Genomic DNA, 22,133 nt, shown 5'->3' on the forward strand with positions numbered 1-22,133 from the left:
AGTCTTTCTTTCTTCTCCATTATCCTACCACCTCCTGCAGCTGGGTATTGTTTGTTTGTGGAATGTAAGAATATATTGTGAGACAGTAAACTTTCAGGTATGAATAAAAAGACATGAATATTGATGGCATTACAAGCCTGGTTAACCACTAGCCAAGATATGGAATCAAAAGAAAGAAATAATAAATGAAGGAAAGCCCGTGCTTTAAATATTAAGTCTGACATTCCTTGGCACGCCCAAACCTGGATAAAAAAAATTAATACCCCAATAAAAGAAAGCCAATGGGACTTAGTATAATTTTTTAGTGTAAATATTTCACATGCATATTCTTGTAAATTTATATGTATTTGTATACAAGTTAAAACTTTGCATATTGTCAACACATTTTGAAATGTGACCACGAAATGTAAGCTTTCAAAATTAACTATGTAAACATGCTCGGACACTGAACTTTGTTAAAATGTAAATATGGCAAAAAGTGTTACAAACTGTGTACGTTATAAACGACGAAATTTGTGAAACTTATGGTGCATAAACCAAATGACTGTTTGTAAACCGATATAAACTGCAATTTACTTCGACAATGAGGATTTTCACACTGCAAATGAACGTTTGTTGGCAAGTGTAAACAACGTGTTTAAACACCTACCTTTGCGAACATTGACACCGTTGTTCCTGGCCGGCACCTGTCATAGGCGATGTGGAGGCTAAAAACTAGATCGACCATATATGCCCCGGGAACAATAGTCATGAAAACGCACAAGGACCTGGAGTGTTGTGTATTAACAGAAGCCATGGACATTGCTTCAGGTCATGCACACGCTCAATCTTATGGTGTCTCCGGACTTAACACGCCATTTATGCTGAAATAACAACTTGTAATGAACACTATGTGAAAGTGAATGCTGGGCAAGACTGTCATAACACAGCGATTTTGAAACTGCCGCACATGAAATTCAGTGATGCTATTGCGCATGCGCAAAGACTACGTGCTGCCAGATGCATTGGGAATCCAACGCTGGAAGCGCACAACATGAACTGCGATGACAAGCAGCTTGCTCAAACAAACTCTATGTATTATTTTTGTAAATGGGATCAAAACTGTAACACTTGTATTTAGTATATAGGTTTAGAAAGTAAGTATTGACAAAGACTATCCCCTATGAATGCACGTGGCCTTTCCTATGAAAATATGTATACATTGACATATCTAAAAACAAAGCTGATGTGACTTACCAAACGAAAGCGCTGGCATGTTGATAGACACACAAAATTCAAGCTTTCGCAACCAACGGTTGCTTCATCGGGAAAGACGAAAGGATGTGGGTTTTAAGGGAGAGGGTAAGGAGTCATTGCAATCCCAGGAGCGGAAAGACTTACCTTACGGGGAAAAAAGGACAGGTATACACTCGGACACACACACATATCCATCCACTTGTCTCGGTGTGTGTGTGTGTGTGTGTGTGTGTGTGTGTGTGTGTGTGTGTGTGTGGGCGCGCGCGTGCGCACGCGTCCTTTTTTCCCCCTATGGTAAGTCTTTCTGCTCCTGGGATTGGAATGACTCCTTACCCTCTCCCTTAAAACCCACATCCTTTCGTCTTTCACTCTTTCCTGATGAAACAACCATTGGTTGCAAAAGCTTGAATTTTGTGTGTGTGCGCTTGGTTGTGTGTCTATCAACATGCCACATGCCAGCACTTTCGTTTGGTTAAGTCACATCATCTTTGTTTTTAGATATATTTTTCCCAGGTGGAATGTTTCCCTCTATTATATTGACATTTAGGTGCATCTATTATATTGTTTGCTAGCCTGCCACGCTAAATGTTTTAGCGTGACAGTCAAGGGGGCGATGTAGCGGGACTTTGAATTTCGCCGCACTACACTCGTCCCCTCAGATATAAATTATACCGTCGCAGCGGTATGAGCGCTCGGCGGCAGAGAAAATACTAAAATTGTAACTTTTTTTTTCTATCCGTCTACTGTCTCTCGAGAGCAGAAGCTTAATGCAGACGTGATCTGATGAAGATGAAAAAAACTTATTAATGTGTAGACATATTGTGGAAGTTATGACATTTGGAGGAGGGAAGCAACGTAAAATAAATTGTATTTAATATCAAGACGGTTTTGTATACATTAGAAATTCCTGGACGATGAAACTTATTGCAACATTTGGGAGCAGACTTTTCACGAAGAAATGAAGTAGGAGATTTCTGAAGACCTGGACGCCACACGAAAGAAGACATGTTAACCTGTTATCTATGCCATTTCCCCCTGTTAGTTACGTTTATTATTATGTCTTTTTTCAAATAATTTTTGTAGTGGAAACTGTTTTGACTTTTGCTCAGAAACGCCACAAGGACCACCCCAGCAATAGCCTTTCCGAATCACGAAGCCCGATAACTTTTCTGTAATACGAAGTCCGATTTGCATTTCATCATTTCCCTTTCTTCACGGTCATTAACGATTTTACAACCCCCTTTTTATTCACTCTTTTCTTCCTACATTTTCAACCTTTTCTTTTCTTCTCTCTTTCTTTTTTAATAACCGCTACACCGGGAACTGAAGAAACAGGAATTGTCATCCAAGCACCACTAATACATTTATTTGATTGAGAAACTATATATAAAAGCGCTGGCAGGTCGATAGACACACAAACAAACACAAACATACACACAAAATTCAAGCTTTCGCAACAAACTGTTGCCTCTTTCCTGATGAGGCAACAGTTTGTTGCGAAAGCTTGAATTTTGTGTGTATGTTTGTGTTTGTTTGTGTGTCTATCGACCTGCCAGCGCTTTTGTTCGGTAAGTCACCTCATCTTTGTTTTTATATATAATTTTTCCCACGTGGAATGTTTCCTTCCATTATATAGAAACTATATATATGTACATATAAAACATAACAATACTCAGAACGTGGTATAACAGCAATTTTAGTTTATCCTTTGTGTTTTAGTTTCATTAGCTTATCTTTTTTTTTTTTTTTTTTTGTGGCGCACAACTTCAATGGTCATTAGCGCCCTGACTACGTTAAGAATGCACCGCGAGGCCCAAGTTTAAAGCAACAACTAAAAGGGAAAACACGATAAAAGACAGACTGACAGGCATAGGATTAAAAAACAGCATCATCAAATGTCCTTAGAGAGGTTTGTCAAATTAATAAAACGAAGAACACGAGCAGCTGCTCGTGGGTCATCTGCTAAAATGGCATCTAAAGTACATGGCAGGTTAAGATCTAGACGCAGTGTGTTAAAATCCGGACAGGACATTAAAATGTGGCGGACCGTCAGCAATTGCCCACATGGGCAGAACGGCGCCGGCGCAGCCTTCAGCAGATGGCGATGGCTGAACCGGCAGTGTCCAATGCGTAACCGGGCCAAAACGACCTCCTCCCGCCTAGAAGGGCGGGAGGAGGACGTCCAAGCCGCAGGAAGAGCTTTCAAGGCCCGAAGCTTGTTGTCCGTAAGTGCAGCCCAATCGGCATGCCACAGCGATAAAATGCGCCGACAAATTACCCTGCTACTACCCGATGAAGGGACACAACAAGAAGCTGTCCGAGGCTGGAGGACCGCAGCCTTGGCCGCGGCATCTGCAGCTTCGTTCCCAGGGATACCGACATGGCCAGGAACCCACATAAAGCTAACCGGAGAACCGACGTCCACCAGCTGCTGAAGAGAGCGTTGGATCCGGTGCACGAAAGGGTGAACCGGATACGGATCAGAGGCTCTGGATGGCGCTCAGGGAATCGGAGCAGACGACATAAGCAGAATGTCGGTGGCGGCAGATGTAAAGAACAGCCTGGTAGAGGGCAAAGAGCTCAGCTGTGAAGACCGAACAATGGCCATGGAGCCAGTATTTGAAACTTTGTGCCCCGACAATAAAAGAACACCCGACCCCGTCATTGGTCTTTGAGCCATCTGTATAAATGAAGGTCATATTGATGAACTTTGAACGAAGTTCAACAAAACGGGAGTGGTAGACTGAACCGGGGGTAACCTCTTTTGGGAGCGAGCTGAGGTCAAGGTGAACGCGGACCTGAGTCTGGAGCCAAGGTGGCGTGTGGCTCTCGCCCACTCGAAAGGTTGCAGGGAGTGAAAAATTAAGGTGTTGAAGGAGGCGACGAAAGCAAACTCCAGGGGGTAGCAGGGCAGAGACATACAACCCGTATTGACGGTCGAGAGAGTCGTCAAAAAAGGAACGATAAGACGGGTGGTCGGGCATTGACAGTAGCCGACACGCATAACGACAAAGCAGTATATCGCGCCGGTAGGTGAGTGGCAATTCGCCAGCGTCAGCATGAAGACTCTCTACGAGACTAGTATAAAACGCTCCAATCGCAAGTCATAAACCTCGATGTTGTATGGAGTTGAGGCGGCATAAGATGGATGGCCGTGCAGAGGAGTATACGAAGCTCCCATAATCCAGCTTGGAGCGGACGATCGACCGATATAGACGAAGCAGGACGGTTCGATCCGCTCCCCACGACATACCACTGAGAACGCGGAGGACATTTAAAGAACGGGTACAACGGGCAGCCAAACATGACATGTGGAGACCAGCTAAGTTTCCTGTCAAATGTAAGACCTAAAAATTTTGTTGTCTCCACGATTGGGAGAGCAACGGGACCGAGTCGTAAGGACGGTGGGAGAAACTCTTTTTAGCGCCAGAAGTTAATACAGACCGTCTTCTCGGCAGAAAAACGGAAGCCATTGGCGACACTCCAGGAGTTTTAGTTTCAAAGTGCCATACAACAGTTTACTTACAGAGCTGAAACAATTTTTATTGAATAACTACGTTCTTATTGACACACAGGATAGGTTTTTTCCCCGTGTTTGGATGATTGGCCTCCTGTGAGTGAAAACTTTTAAGAAAAATATTAAGGTTGATGCAATCTTAGCAATTGATCACAAAAACAAGCTAAAAGTAAATAAGATAAAGAATCAAAGATTCCATGACTTACCAAATGGGAAAGTGCTGGTAGATAGACACAAAAAACAAAACACACACACGCACACACACACACACACACACACACACACAATTTCAAGCCTTCGCAACCCACGGCCGCCCCACCAGGAAAGAGGGAAGGAGAGGGAAAGATGAAAGGATGTGGGTTTTAAGGGAGAGGGTAAGGAGTCACTCCAATCCCGGGAGCGGAAAGACTCACCTTAGGGGGAAAAAAGGACAGACATATGATATGTCTGCTTGTTTGTGTGTGTGTGTGTCCCTGTCCCCTTTTTCCCCCCTAAGGTGAGTCTTACCGCTCCCGGGATTGGAGTGACCCCTTACCCTCTCCCTTAAAACCCACATCCTTTCGTCTTTCCCTCTTTCCTGGTGGGGCGGCCGTGGGTTGCGAAGGCTTGAAATTTTGTGTGTGTGTGTTTTTCTATGGTGTCTATCTACCAGTGCTTTCCCGTTTGGTAAGTCATGGAATCTTTGTTTTTAATATATTTTTCCCATGTGGAATGTTTCTTTCTATTTTATTTATAAGATAAAGAATCTATTGATATAAAATGAGTGAATGTTGTGAGAACTGGTGACAGTCAACATTAGCTGATAATATTACTATTATCTGATTCAACGCAGGTGTAGTCTTCAGCATACTTAGGATTTTACAATTACACTCTGCACAATTGAAGTACAACTTGCACCGTCAACCCCACCCATAACATGGGAGGAGACTTAGAAGACACACACTTGTGTGTGATGTGCACCCACAAACAGTTTTTAATAATGCTTTACTTCAGTAAGTATTGACACTATCTTGCGCTTGCCAAATGATGGTACAGATCCTCTGCATATAAATTTCACAAAGCTAATAGATTACACTTTGATTCATGCTAGTGGAAATAACTGAAGTTGCATATGCCCAATTTCCATACATTTCTTTAAATTACTCTGTGAGATCATTCAGCAGCAACACTCAAGCAGCCCCCCCCCCCCCCCCCCCAAAGTTCATCTGACTTCCAGAAATCACGACTTCTAAGATGTTGACGTTCACTAGAAAGTCTTATTTCACTTGGGAGTTTGCTACATTTTGCCGATTCAATCTTCTAATCATTCATTCCAATTCCTTAAATATATTTACCAGTATCAGCCAGCATTTTAGGGACAAAAGATTAGAATATATCGTCTCACCGAAAGAGGTAATTAGAGAGAGTTCTGATTACAGGAGGATGCGGAAGGAAATCAGTCATACTCTTTTCAAAGGGACTATCCTGGGATTTCCCTGGAGTAATTTAGGGAAACCTCAGAAAACCTAAATCTGGATTTGAAGTCAACATTTTAGTGGAAACGCAATCTGTAATGATTTAACAACCGCCACTGTTACATTTGGCTATATTAGAAATTGCCTCTCCTCTCTGCCTATACAAACACAGCAACACAAAGAATATTTTTGCAGTTTATTTTTCATGGATGCCACTGAGATCTTGAAAATAAAAAATCTTAAAAGTACCCTTTGGCACTGTTCTCAGTTTGTTGCCTAGCACTAAACAAGGAACACTTATACAGGAAAGCCAAATTCCCGTGTAGTTGCACCACCACATATTTTAGCTACTTCACAAAGATCAACTACTACTACTACTATTATTATTATTGAATCATTGATCTTCTGACTAGTTTGAAGCAGCTCACCACAAATTCCTCTACTGTGCCAACCTTTTCATCTCGAAAGTAGCACTTTTACCCTACACCCTCAATTATTTGCTGGATGTATTCCAATCTGTCTTTATCAGTAGCTTTTACCAATTATTACAGACCAGTTATAGGTTGGAATGAACACATTTTATTGATTTACATATAAAATACAGACAGCTCTGTACATTTATACAATACATTTAGAATATAAATTATACTTCAAAATGACTGAAATAAAAACTTCAATAAAAAAGTGCTACGAAAGATGTAAATGCAAGATCTCTGTACACAATACCATCTAATTATTAAAAATCAGTCCAACAAAGAAAGATCACAGAGCCACATTCAGCATCACTAACACCACATCAATACTGTAAAGATAAGTGCACTAAATCCCACCCTCCCAGCTCTTCATCCATTCCTCATCACGACTGGCAACGCAAAGCTGAACGATGGAGGCAGAATACTGTTAGGCGTTGTTACATCACGCTAAAACAGAATTGCATATTGCAGAAATGGGTGAATACACGAACTAAATCTGCAGGTTTAAGTCTTTATTTCCAAATTAAATACTGTACACAGTCTGTAACAAAGCAACACAACAGCATGTGAGCTACCTCCAACAGCTTCAAATCAGGAAAGGTTAGGACTTTATTTGCATATTAGAAGTGAAACTCCATGTCAGATCAAGAATTTCATGTTGATAATACTGAAGCATCCAAAAACAAATTAATTTGGACAGGTACAAAAATGACGTTGTATGGAGTGTGTTGTCATTATCTCGCTTCATCTCTCCCCCGTTGCCGAACTCCAGTAGTTATCCCCGATCACATAATCATCTAAAACAAATAAGCAATAGCACCAGGAAAAATATCTAGAATTAACATTAATTTTAGTGCATCAAAACCAAGCCAAATTATGTGAACATATGGAAAAGTCTGAATCCCCATTTATAAAGTAATCAACATTTCAAATTATCATTAATTAGGAACAAATTAAGTCAACTGTATGAAGTTTCTCAAATGCACTATTTGAGAACCTGGTGACAAGAAGACACAAACCTTGCATGCTGCAGCCTAATGGTGACTGTACCCATAGCCATTGGCCAACGGTGACATCATCTGTTGTGTTGTGTTAGAGGTAACAGAAGAAAGTGATGGAGCAGACTGATTGGTATCAGTCTGTGGCAATTTCTGAGAATCAGTTGTGGTCTGGGATGTTGGTGAAGAGGGAGGTTGTTGCAATGCAGCTGGAGGAGGCAGCCCACCATTGCTCCCCAGGTGAACCTGCTGAGGCTGCTCCTGATTCTGCTGTGGGTGTTGCTCTTGTCGCCATGCACGATCAGGTGAAGACTCCCGCAACTTGCCTGATCGGTCATCCCGCCTGTCACGAGGGCTGCGACTTCTGGAACGGGTCCTGTCCCTCCTCCTGTCTCTGCTGCGGCTTCTGCTTCGTCTGTCTCTGTCTCTGTCCCTGTCCCTATCTCTGTCTCTGTCCCTGTCTCTGCTCCGACTACGCGTGCGGGACCGGCTGCGGCTTCGTGATCTCGTCCGACTACGGCCGCCACCTAGGCCGCGGCCACCTCTACCACGCCATCTGTTCCGACCTGATAAAATAAAATATTAATTTTTATTACACAAAAAAACTGTCTAAGATTTATTTAGTTAACACATTACAGGCTTTCAGAAAATAATAAATCAAAGGAAATGACAGAATATTTTTGTTTAGGCATCAAAATAACTTTTAGACACGTCACTCAAAGTTCTTTCAGTGCTGCTGGAGCAAAGGTAATATACGGAAATGCAAGATTTAAATAAATTTGTTGTAGGGATTAGTACTGAAACATAAAATTTACAAATCCACATAAGCAACACAATTTTTTTTTAAGAAGCCTTTTGACAAATTCAATAACCAATGGAGAGAATGAGCTGTTTGTATTACAATTTACGATCAATTCAACTGTCAATGTGCTAAGCCTTTTTGAGATGCTGAACCACAACACAAGGCATCTTACTGAGTTTTCATTCACCAGATATTCCCAATTCACAGGTAAATGCCTGCCCATTAAATATAACGACTAATAGGCAAGTTTTGATGGATTATTGATAACAGAACAATGAGAATGTAATCAATTTGACAACATAAAACTTGTTCATGACCAATGGTACTGATTAAAGTTACCAATTTTCTCTCACCAACAGCACAGCTCAGCGTTTATGCTGAATTGACAACGACCCCCCTCCCCAAACAGCAAGCCAGTCTTACACCCAAGTTTTATTTGGAACAATGTCATCACAGATTTATAGGGCACACAAAAGCACAAACAGAAATTAAGCAATCTCACACTTATACAAATATCCGGTTGCAATTTTTTTTTGTTCCAATAAAACAGTTGTTACTACCTTTGGAAATTAATACTAAGTATGCCCGATCAGATTTCACCACATCCTCTCATTGTTAAGTGTATTGTTGCTTCTTTCCTAAGCTGTTTCAAAGGAATCACACTTGTGACAGGAAAGAAAAGCACTACACTGTTATGTAACCCTACACGAAATAATATTCAGCTCAGTAACATGAGGGCATCGCTGTCAAAATCCATGCTGTGGATCTTATTTTCAGAGTTTAGAGGTTATCTATGATACGCACATAACATGAACTTCCTGCAATGTAATGTTAACTGCAAGAACAACTATTACTGTACATGGGTTGGTAAAAATCTTATGATTTTACACATGGCATTCAGACAGCAACCTTACAAGAATATGACAGTTAATACAACCAACCAGTTGCAACAAGATTTTGCTTTAAACTAGTTTCGACACAAACTATGTCTGACGACAGCAGAAATTTCAAACAACTGTTTTGATTTCCTCTGCATGTCAAAAACAGGTTGAAGAAGTATCTAGTTGCTACCAGTTGGCTGTATTAACAAGTCCTATTCTTGTACGATTACTGTCTCAAAGCCTCACTTAAAACAGTTTGGATTTTATATTGAAGACAGCCAGTCAGCGTTGTTTGAAGTAAAAGCTTGTTGCAACTGGTTTGCTGTAATACTGAACTCTTACTACTGTACATATTACAGGGCACCAGAATGACTTAGCTCACCCACGTTACATTTTGTAACTTAATGTACTTTTTCTTCCTGCAACTGTTACACCTACAACTTTGAAATGTTGACAGCTGTTTTCAGCATGTTTTGTTAGCTCACTGAACCATAATCAACTATCCGTAAGTGAGAGCCTCCAGTATATTGTTCACAGAATATAGAACTATTTCTTGGCATTTCAATCAATACTGGATTAGATAAAAACCCAAAAGAAGGGAAGGAAGGGGCTGGGCAGAAAGGAGGATGGTCTTACCACCAGCACTTTCGTATTCTACACCTACATACATATTGAAAATCCATCTTAGCGTGTTTGGTGACAGGTACATTGTGTACCAGTGTCATTCTGCCCCTGCCTTGTTCAATTCGACAGTGGTGTATGGGAAAAATTGCACAATTCCAACTGCTCTAATTTTACCTGTATGGCCCTTCTGTGGATTATATGTAGGAGGAAGCAATACACTGATACTATCTACTTGGAACATACACTCTTGGAATTTTAGTAGTAAACCACACCATAATGCACAACAACTACTTTTGTAGCATCTGTCAATGGAGTTGGACGAGGAGTTCAGTAACAGGTGCTCACTAAACAAACTCTTCAGGAAACAACTGTTTTCTTTGCATCTTCTCTATCTCCTCTATCGATTGTCCCAGTCTCAACAGTACTTCAAGTATTAGTTGAATATAGGGTTTTTTCCCCCCAACGAGTCTTGAATCAACCTTTACTATAATCAATTTTATGGGAGCTGTTCCTCTTCAAATCACCCCTGACCAATTCTAGATTTTTAATGGATGTCACTAGCTCCAGTGACTGTTCAGCAACTGCTCAAACAAACAATAGGTCTTTCTGCCTACTTATGCAAAGTGAATTGATCTGTTTATGCTGACAGTAAATAGCTAATTCCTGCAGCAAGAAATGATAATCTTGCATTCCACTAGAAATTTCTAGCAATGACTTCTCTATACACAACAGCATTATCTGTCGCCAGCCTAATAGGGCACTAACATCTAAAATTACAAAACAAAACTGTCATGCAGTGTACCACATTTGCATTAAACACTATGACACGGCACACTTCTGTACCACAATCAAGTCCACTGTATCTGAACAGTCTATGATTACAATTTGCTTGTGACTTTATGACTGCTGTTGTTAAGAGTGCTGGAACTGTCAACTACTGAGTGGACATACACACTAGCAACACAAATTTTAACATTAGATATGTGAACATATTAAGACATAATTTATTAACTCACCTAAATGTGTTATTACCATAAGCACACATAGTAAAACACCAAATTGATGAACTGGTTTTATGGAAATTCCGCTTTTAATGAATATTTCCGTTCGTCCCGGTGATACAATAACAAAGTTATTTTTTCATGCTTTTACCAAACCGCACTTTAAGCAAAAGTCTGCTTTTAAAGAATAGACATGGAACATCTTGCAAATTGAAAGGCAGTTTTAACATACCTCCTAACACTTTCGAGCAACTTTCTGATTTCTTTCCATTGAACAGTTGTGTGTGTGCATGTGTATGTGGACACAGTAAATAGTAATAGGACAGAGTGTAGTCCAACTATACTTCCTTTGTAGCTTTATCAGCACATGCATCAAATGGAAATCAATTCCATGACACTTAGGTCATGTGCTGTGACACCACAGTCACCAAGTCTATGAAGCTCTGAAGTGTAGCTGTTTGTTGATTGAAGTATGAAAGTTATCAGTTTAACTTTTGTGGAGTTATGGCCTGCAAAAGTTCGAAGCTTACAGTTCAGCAAAACCTGATGATAATCCGAGACATTGGTGGCAGTCTTAGCTTAAATTTTTCCTACATGGCGAACAAATACAGCGCTGTCTAGATGTGCGGCTAATGATTCCTATGGATCCAAAATAGAGGAATGTTCATATGTCTACATTCAACAACAAGGAAAACTTCTAATTGTAGTTTCAAGGACTGAGAAGCAGAAGCATTCCTGTACGGGGAAACATAATGCACGAAAAAGTTTGAAATCACTATGAACATCGACATTGACACTTTAAGCGTATTAAACAGCTGCTGGAATAGTTAAAAAAAGTTATAATCTGTAGTTTAAAAATGTAGGTTAGACAGCTAGGCTCTTAGAAAAGTGTAACTTAATGGAAGAACATTACATTGCCACAATTTATATAGAGCTATCAGCCCACATACATTTCATTTCAATGCTGTTGAAACTCTTCTCTTTTATAATTTAATTCCTGCAAAAATCGTGTTTCATCACAGAGGGGAGGTGGGGGTGGGGGTGGGGGGTGGGGGGGGGGGGTGGGTGGGGGGGGAGGGAGGCCCCACAGAGGTTAAAAATAGTAAAGAAATGATGATGATACTAATGTATGTAAAGGGTGATGGAAATGAAAAGCTGTCTCCGTTATCAATTCCCATGTGTTTCTCAAGCATAAAAATACTATTTTGTACTCAAGAGCACAATAGCAAATCCAGAAAATGTCAGAAATCTTTGCAACTTTTTCAAGCAGTTACATGCCAAGAGTGGAGCAGCAGGAAAAAATTAGTCTAATTATTGAACCATGCCCCATACATTCTAATGAAGCATATTTCTGAGGAATGTACAACTGCAAAAGTAATCTGCAGCCTCTGGACGAGGAAATAATACACTCTGTTGAAAGCCAGGTACAGAGCAACATTTGTGTAAAAGTCAATTTCATTCCATGCGAGGAAGGAAGTGATGAGACTCAGCACTGTACAGGCTATGCATCTGTTTCTGCCCGGGATTTTGTAAAACAGACTGTTATACAAATACTGACTCTGGTAAATTGGTTGCTATTGAAGGAGACGTTCCAGGAGAATGGAGTAGCATAACAGATGAAGAGGAGGGCATTGTGTAAAGTTTCACTGCTGTTGTGCAAGGAATTGATACTGTTAACGGTTTATTTTCCTGTTTTAATATAGACAGGTCAATTTTAAACTATATCAGGCAGCTTGAGCGACTTCTTCTTTGAGTAGAATATATGCTGTAAGAACAAAACTGCTTGATTTTTTTTGTTCAGTGAAGAGTGTAATAAATGTATATTCACTGCATTTAAATTTGTAGCAGCACAGGATATTGGTGATTTTGTAATTAAATAGCACTTTGAACTACAATTCTGGGTTTCCCTTTCCACGTACTCTGGCAAAACCCCAATTAATGAAAAAAATATTTGCGTACCCAGAGATTAATAAAAAATGGGTTTTACTGCGTTACAAAAAGCAGTATATCATCTATATCCTCAGGTCATCATATGAAGTCTCATTAACATTTAAAGCCTGCCCATTCTTGTTACCATCTCACACCCCCTTACAGTTTACACACAACAGAAACTGACAATGCAGATTAGCATGAGCTACTGAAATTAACTCAGATAGACTGCAACATTAGGAAGTGATGGTAAAAAGCAAACTGTCTTAACATAAGAACTCCATTTTCAAACGACCTTAATTCAGTTATTAAGCTTTTCAACTCTAGATATTTAAAACAGAAACATGTAATAAGAATCACATGTATAATTAATTTCTTTATTCTCTGGTTCTTACGAAGTTTTACTGATGCAAGGAATTTGTACATTAACTAAACCTATTGAGGACAGTATTTTAACTGTACTGAACCACAGGTATCTAGACTGGTTACAATGCAGAGAGCACAACAGGATTAATCATGGAAAGCTACAAAGGAACACATTCTGTAATGATTTTTGATTGCAAACACCAACAAATTTGTGTACAACGAAGGCTACAGCAATGAGGTACAATTTTAATATGGTTTAGCTGAACAAAAATTACCAATACCTAGGTATTAAGGAATAAAAGTAGTGTGTAATAAACCTGTAAGCCAAAATAAAAATAAAAATAACGTTTGTGTTGTTGAAGGCAGTGACCTTAACATAGTTCATGTAGAAACAATGCCGTTGTTTTTCATACAGTTGTGCTTCACACATTCATATGTCATCTATTGAATCAATCTTATCACGGTATGTGGTTTCTTCACACTGCTAAGTTTAAGGTTCACAAATCCAGATTACTTTTAAATTCACATTGACTACCACTAAATTTTACAGTTTCTTCGAAGGACAGATCTAAATATCCTACACTTGGGTATTTTTGCCTTTAAAATATGTGGGCACCATGTGGGGAGTTGTTCTTTGCTTGTAACTTGTTTTATGAATTATGGGCGTAGAACATTACATCGCAATCTTCTTTGCAAACCCTTGACACTGCTCTTTTCTGTCACCTATAATGACTGTCACCAGAAGATTATAGCACTTTATATAGATGCACATAAAGTTAAAAATCATCATTCAAAAAATACTAAATTACACACAGAACCGCTGAGGACAGTGGAATGACACTACTGGTCGCAGGCTGTATGGTTCTCTGTCTTACTACTGTGAATCTCTCCACCACCACCACCACCACCACCACCACCACCACCACCACCACCACCAAACTAAATCCGTATGAAATTAATGCTGAAAACTGATTCTGTGCACTTTGAAGTCTTAATGTGTGTCAATATAAATTTGAAGTAATAATCCATAGCAGAAATGTAAAATGAATAGTGTACATCATAAGCTAGTAGCTAGTTACAAAAAAGAATGAATAGCTGGCATCTTTTTCTTGGTACGTACATGCACACCCATTCCAAATAAATTTGTTTTGAGTATTTGTTGCATGGAGCATATACGATAGGGAACAGCAAGAAACTTCCTGGCAGATAAAATCGTGTGCCAAACCAGAACTCTAACCAGTGATTCTTTGTTTTCATTGACACCTTCTCCACCAACAGAGCTATCGGATCAAGACTCACAACTAACCCTTATCACAGATTTACTTCCACCAGTAGCTCATCAGTGAGGCTATATTTGCTCATTGTGGATATGTTGTGTAGTCGGGTATGACAAATGATTGAGGACTGTTAAAAATTTTTTTCTTTTCTGGTGATTGGAGCCACAAGTTTTTGCACAATAGGAATTACAAGAAGTAAAACAGATGAAATAGATGGTGATCCAGTCTTGTATAAATTGTGAAATCAAGAAGTAAAACTGATATTCATTAAGCTCTGGCTAAAATTTTCTATTTACACTACTTTCAGTTAATGCATCCAGCCTTAATACATAGAAGGTGCCAGTTGCCCAAATGTTTCCAAGAACAGTACGCTTGCAAAATGTCAATCACTATTCACTGCTATTTTAATGCTCACCATTCAGGCAAGGTTTCCGTATTATTAAGTACTACATAAATAAAAATTTGATCACCTCTTCCTCCCATTCCTTTTGCCATTTCAGCCATTTCATACAACTTAGGATTGATGACCTGATTTGCTTCTCTTAATACTGCAACCAAATCTGCTGCTTGTCTTGCATTGCTTGGTGTAAAAAAGGTATATGCAGTGCCTGTTCTTTGAGATCGTCCTGTCCTCCCAATACGATGAACATAATCTTCCGAACTTGAGGGGTAGTCAAAGTTAATGACAAACTTTACATCCTCCACATCTGAAAAAGCAGCAAAACTATGTGAGTAAGCACAAAACAGACAAGCGATGTTACAACATTAATAACTAATTAAAAACACTTTCAAATCAAACAGCAGTACAGTAATAAAAGTATTAATTTTAATGTAACTACACGTTTATTTTCAATTTACAGGATCTTCTGAGATTAAATGAAAAAATATTTAATCACTGATCACTATTAGTATAACATTAAAATGATTACTGATACCACATTAAACAATTAGCAAGTCATGACATTAGCCTGCAATAAAAAACCACAATGATTAAGGAAACGCCTGAGCAGGTGTAGTTTAGTTATTACCTGTGTGCGAACCACTAACAGGCCTAGTAGTGCAGTCAGGTGCACACTCCGCACAAGTTGCTTACTGCTGCCCTACAACTGGGCCATCTTAAGCAACTCGGTTGGGAGCATGCACCTGCGACGGCGAACGGGGGGGCGTGCAACCCCCTTCTGTTACTCGGCTTTCTCTCAGGGGCCTACCGAGTGGCCCGCAGGCCTACCGAGTGGCCCGCAGAGAAGCCAGAGAGGCACAGCCTGAACGACAATGCAAACCACCTTTGCATTATCTTGCTTGTGCCTCTGCAAGAAAAAAGAAAATAATCGAACTTGTTAATAACAGAAGTCTCCCACAGATCGTCACTTTCCTTTCACTGACTGAAGAGAACTCAAGACAGCAGGCCACTGCTATCCCAGTAATTTATCAAATGGCATTTTTAAAAATATTTACTAATACTATTTTGGAGGGCCGTGTAGCTCCAATGTTGTTACTGGCTGGCACCAACAGCTACAAAATTGCTTCTGCACGAGTTGCGTCCACAAACTGGCTGCAGCAAAGTATAGGTTCCCACAGACTGCATGTACTTGCCACTTACTGTAAGTAAAACTGATATCTCAATCAGTTTTCAGATTTCTGGAAACCAATCATATTAATAGAAATAAAAAGAATATTCATGGCCCCATAACCTATATATCATACTTTTTCAATGAACCCAGTGGCATGTTTTAAATATACTAACCACAAGGTACCACTTACTCCCACAACAAAATTAAAATTTGTGCAATATTTGATTTCAAGGGTATCCCACACTAACATGTAGCATACAAAATCAGAAGGCTTCTTTTTAAACACTTAACCATTCCCTTGCCTGAACCACTTTGCTTTTTACAGCATTTAATTTTGTAACCCTTAACTAAAGAATTCATGTATGGTCCTTAAATACTGTAACCCACAATATTTACTGCTGGAAATGTCATAAGTGAAAAGAGTGGTTTTTAAAACACCTAAGACATTTTCCATGCTAGTAGTGCCCTGTACACATCAGTCAATCCCCTTAAACTACTAACCTAATGTTGCCCTACTATTTGAAATTGAACATACTGATATTGCAGAAACCGAGGAAAGGGGGGAGAGGGGAGAGGGAGGGAGGGAGAGAGAGGGGGGGGGGCTAGGAGGAGGAGGGTAGAGAGAGGGGGGTAGGAGGAGGAGGGGAGAGAGAGAGAGAGAGAGAGAGAGAGAGAGAGAGAGAGAGAGAGAGGAGGAGGAGGAGGGGAGAGAGAGAGAGAGAGAGAGAGAGAGAGAGAGGGAGAGAGAGAGGGGGAGAGGAGGAGGAGGGGAGGGAGAGAGAGAGAGAGAGAGAGAGAGAGAGAGAGAGAGAGAGGGAGAGAGAGAGAGGGAGGGAGGGAGGAGGAGGAGGAGGGGGGGGGGGAGAGAGAGAGAGAGAGAGAGAGAGAGAGAGAGAGAGAGAGAGAGAGAGAGAGAGGAGGGGCGAGCACACACTGCACTCACTTATTTGTACATTCTCACTGAATAATGAAATATTACTTTAATTCATATTTAACTGGGACTAAAGTAACAGTTATTGAAAAATATCCCACTTCTTGTGTACTGAATTCACAACTCAATAAAAACTCACTGCAGTATGGAACATTTGAAACTGTAGAAGCCTTCCAACCTCACAAAAAGTCTAATCAATGAAAACTGTTTACTGTCGCGTTCAACATATAAATATAAGATTTGTGTACATGACATACATACATACCTAAGCCTCGAGCAGCAACATCAGTAGCAACAAGAATCGGTGATTTTCCTGTGCGAAATTCTAGAAGAAAATAAAATCAAGTATCACTTTACACCATTCAACTTTCTGTCCACTTACATTGCATGCATGCCAAACCATTCTATACTTTATGATTTCCATAAAAACTCAAAGGGTGCAATGCTTGCATTATAATTAGCATAACAATCCAGTAATTTTTAAATGTGTATGTGTGTGTGTGTGTGTGTGTGTGTGTGTGTGTGTGTGTGTAGTGATAAACATTATAAAATTATAATTAGTACAGTGGGCACACCATCAAATAAGATGTGCAAACTGAGGTGCTGATATTCAAACAGCAATCGACAGATTTACGGATGCACTTATCAATTATATCTGCCCATTCTTAAGTATGAATATTGGCAATTCAGTCCTACTAAACAATGGACCATACACCCATACACACTTAAGCATAACCAATTCACTAATAACTTATTATGGCAGGGTTCTATTACATCCATTATTGGAAAGATCTCTGTTGGGCTCTACGAGGATGGAATCCAAACATTAGTCTGAACACCGAAGGCATAAAGTTCCCACAAATTGCTATACCTCCTATTTAATTCATGACATGTTAAGGACACAAAGCCATGCCAAGAAAGGAGGCCAAATCTTCATGTATAGTCACATTCGTGTTGCTACACAATAACACACAAAAAATGACAGTCTCTTTCAGGTGTGTTAAGTACATGCATCTCAAACACTCAGCTCCATTGATGTTCGTTTTTATAACATAACATCTGCAGAATAACAATATACTTAATGCAATGGTGAACCTGAAATACAGCTACAAAAAATAATCTATTTGGGAAACAGAGCAGAAACTATACACAACAAGAAATTACTAGAATGCCTTGTATGAAAAAGTAACCGATATTTCTTCTTTCGTTTGTTATTGTTAGCTATGCATATGGCACTGGATCTCGTCTCTTTAATATTCATATCACAGTAGTTCTCTGCAACCATATGACAACTGGATGACAGGATTGCATAATGTTGCAGTACAAAGTCCATGAACCATTCTGGACTGTCAACAACAATCATCATGCAGTCAAACCTGGAAGTAATTTGTTGATAAGTCTACTAAAAACACACAAATGCAACACTACCTGCAGGACTCCACACCATAAACATTAAACCGAAAGTTTTACAATAGCAAGGAAAAATTTCAATGAGTGAAAAAAATTGTTAATTCACACGCCTTTGGATGGAAATTCTACAAAGAGTATTTTTGTACTGTGATCCGTATGTGTTAAAACTCCTTTCCCCATAATCTAGCAGTAATGGTCAAACAACAATCACAATACACAGAAATCCAGTTTTATAACTGGAGACTTAATTTAAAATAAAGCAGTTTGAGTTATCAGAATACACACAGTACAATACTGATTTTACCTGTGATATGTTGTCCTGGAAACAGTAACATGATAGCTACTGTCGGGCACTACGAGGATGGAATTCAAACATCTTGTTTGAACACCGAAGGCATAAGTTCCCACTCATTACTATACCTCCTGTTTAATTCATGACATGTTAAGGACACAAGGCCATGCCAAGAAAGGAGGAGAAATCTTTTGTACAATCTCATTTCCTATATTTGTGCAAGTGCAGAAAACTTCTTACAAAATTTGATAGGCATCAAACAGCACAGATAACTGGACACTTACATTTCATCATTAATCTTTATTAATTTAACGATATGCCTAAACCAACTAAGCTTGGAACTACAGCTACAAAAATTTAACTAATTGGGACACAACATGCACTAATAAACTACTAAAGTCATGACATCCTGAAAAACTAAAGCAACTGCCCAATGTTTTGACCACTTCTCCGCAAGGTCTCTGATGCACGATTCCTCATTTTGTCTTTGTCACTGTAAAGAATGCAGGCCCCCTTCCCTCCCCCCAGTAGCACTCACACTACAGAAGCTCTTAGCAAACTCATGTCTTACCGTATTTACTCAAATCTAAGCCACACCTGAAAAATGAGACTCGAAATCAAGGAAAAAAAAATTCCTGAATCTAAGCCGCACCTGAAATTTGAGACTCTAAATTCAAGACGAGAGAAAAGTTTTAGGCCGCACCTCCAAATCGAAACAAAGTTGGTCCATTGTAATACAATTTAGGTCGAATGAATGACGATACAGCTACAGTAGTTTGGTTCGAGTCGTAAACTTAGCAGTTAAGCTTTACCAGGTAGCCATTGCTATGCGTCAGGTGCTCCGTATTTAAACGGGTACCCTTCCTTTTTCACGTGCTTCGTCTGGTTTGAATTGATTGCTTATTTTTCTTTGCTCTGATAAGTGCCAATCTCTTTGCTATAGGGATTTACGTCTCACTAAGCTGAAAATGCATTATAATAGACTGCGAATGATAGAAGATGTTCTGTACGAGAGTTTAGCGAAAATTTTCTCCGTTTGAAAATGTTTGCAGACGCCTATTTAGTACATTACATTCTGCACAGAAATTAGAGTCATCTTAGATTTACAAATCTAGTTAATTCATTTCTGACTGTATGTCTATTAGGCATAAGAATAATACAAATATATACATGACATGATATGTATTTCTTCCGCGTCTGCTGTTGTCTCACTCTAGTTTCGTACTTTATTAGGCAGGCAGGATTTAAATGAGATAACAGCAAACACGAAACAATACATGGCAAAATATTTATATTCGTATTATTCTTATGGTGAAGACAATACCGCATGTGATTCAAAATTCATAGAAGTTCCTATTACCAACCATCTCTTCTCACAGGAAGGAAAAAATTCAGAACGTAGAGTTTGCTTTATTGACAAACAGTCTTGCCAGTCGGATTTTTGTAGTACATTGAAATGCTGCTACATTCTAAGATGAACAGTACGGAATTTGTATTTACTTCATTGGATAATGTATGAAAATGCAGTGGTCGAAACTTGTGGCGGAGAAGAAAGCTCGTCTTCCACCTTTTTTTTAAATTTATTTACTGACGCAGAGGTTTTGGCACCAGCATTTATCTTTGTGCCTACAAAGCATGCCTTTGTAGCGCTACATATATTCGACGGCAGAAGTTAGTTGTGGCGGCACCTACCAATATTTTTCAGAACTTCCGCTTGCTTTGCACTCGATTCTAAGCCGCAGGCGGTTTTTTGGATTACATAAACCTGAAAAAAAGTGCGGCTTAGATTCGAGTAAATACGGTATGTATGACAGGATGAGAAGACCACACAGGATGAAAGATTACTTCACTGATCATAGTGTGTGTAAACTACTTTCCACTGTCAGCAATTGTGTTGAGGCACACCTAGGACACCAGCCAAAGAAGCCTATGTAAACACACATGCAACTATCTGAAGGAAACTTAACTTTAAGTTGCACATAAAGTTTTGAAACATTCAGTGAGTAAGAGGAGGGGGCTCTATGTGCTGGACATGAATTTCGGTAAAGTATTTGCAGAATTTCCAAAAAAAACTTGTCTCTCCAAAAAGTCAAACTAACACCATTAAGCACATAAGCACTGGTCAAAACTGCTATTCCCACAATACAACAGTATTGGTGTAACAAGTTCAAGAAAAACAATGAAATCCAATTTTATGACATGACTAGAGGCATTTAGTTTACACTAATCAGTTGTCATGTGGAGTACTACTCGAGTATGCAATACAGTAAAATGTGGCTTGCTTATTCCTTACTTAGAATTTGTTCTCCTAGAGACAGTCACCAATGGGAGGTAATATAGAGCTTTACAAGGATGGAATCCAAATGTCTAACCCTTGCCCGGGGACAAACCCATGCCAAACAATGAGGTAGTATTATAAATGTATAATTAATCCTTGATTTACACACACACACACACACACACACACACACACACACACACACACACAGTAATACCCTTAACACATTTATTCACTTTAGTTCACTGCCAAATTATTTCAATATATCGACTGGGAGGGAGGATTCGTAAAACTAACAAGAATTCATTCCCACAGACAGTGCTGTTACTACAGGTTTCTCCCACTAGGTGTTTGTACTACACACCAATTTTCCCTATCAACCAAACATAGGTTGCACTGATTTTTGCAAATGTTTGTCCATGATCCTAAATGCAGAATTCGTAGGCATGACAATAATATGTTACCATCAAGTTCTGATTCTCACTACAGAAATCAGAAACCCCTCACTGGAAATAATTCAGCTTGCACGAGATCCAGTAGACGTTCACTTTGACAACACAACCAAAGCAAAACAAATGAAAACTAACATAGAAACAATTATGGATACTGTATGCAACATAAAACATATAGCCGAGTTTGAAATTATTCTCTATAGTAATGTAAGTAACCAGTTTACAACATCGAGGAGCTAAAATGTTGGGTGAGGAACTGTAAATCCCCCTCTCAATCACAGTGAAACTACTCACTAGATCCAAACCCCTCTCACTTATTACTAGCACAAAATTTTTTCTAATGAAATGAATTAAGGACACATTAAAGAATAAATATGGGTGAACTAAGGAATAACTTCCAACAAGGTTAAAATTAAATTTTGTCAGTTGGTGAAATAGGATAAGGACATTATGTCTCACTATTTACACTACTATAATTGTTACTACTGATGCCAAATTTCTTTGTAAATATGTCATGGGATGCTGAGGAGTATGCAAATTATCTCAGGAGGTTTTGTTGGGCTCTACGAGGATGGAATCCAAACATATCAGTCTGAACACCGAAGGCATAAAGTTCCCACATATTGATATACCTCCTGTTT

At 39.3% G+C, this 22,133-nt stretch overlaps 1 protein-coding gene across 5 annotated transcripts in view; it reads right to left on the reverse strand.

Annotated features, from left to right (window-relative positions):
- Nucleotides 1-6,763: 6,763 nt before the first annotated feature.
- Nucleotides 6,764-22,133, reverse strand: part of LOC124605212 (ATP-dependent RNA helicase dbp2-like) — a 67,161-nt gene continuing 51,791 nt past the window's right edge. The window contains exons 10-13 of one of the 5 annotated variants that reach the window (XM_047136758.1): nucleotides 17,326-17,385; nucleotides 15,029-15,265; nucleotides 8,005-8,244; nucleotides 6,764-7,127 (exon numbers count right to left, since the gene is read on the reverse strand). In XM_047136758.1, the coding sequence (XP_046992714.1) occupies nucleotides 7,123-7,127; nucleotides 8,005-8,244; nucleotides 15,029-15,265; nucleotides 17,326-17,385 (542 nt within the window). In that variant the 3' untranslated portion in view covers nucleotides 6,764-7,122. Of the gene's footprint in view, nucleotides 7,128-7,177; nucleotides 8,245-15,028; nucleotides 15,266-15,586; nucleotides 15,866-17,325; nucleotides 17,386-22,133 lie in introns of those variants that run through there. The other 4 variants (XM_047136757.1, XM_047136754.1, XM_047136756.1 and 1 more) reach the window with 4 other exon arrangements.

Source organism: Schistocerca americana, chromosome 3 (assembly GCF_021461395.2).
Source record: "Schistocerca americana isolate TAMUIC-IGC-003095 chromosome 3, iqSchAmer2.1, whole genome shotgun sequence".
Classification (NCBI taxonomy): domain Eukaryota; kingdom Metazoa; phylum Arthropoda; class Insecta; order Orthoptera; family Acrididae; genus Schistocerca; species Schistocerca americana.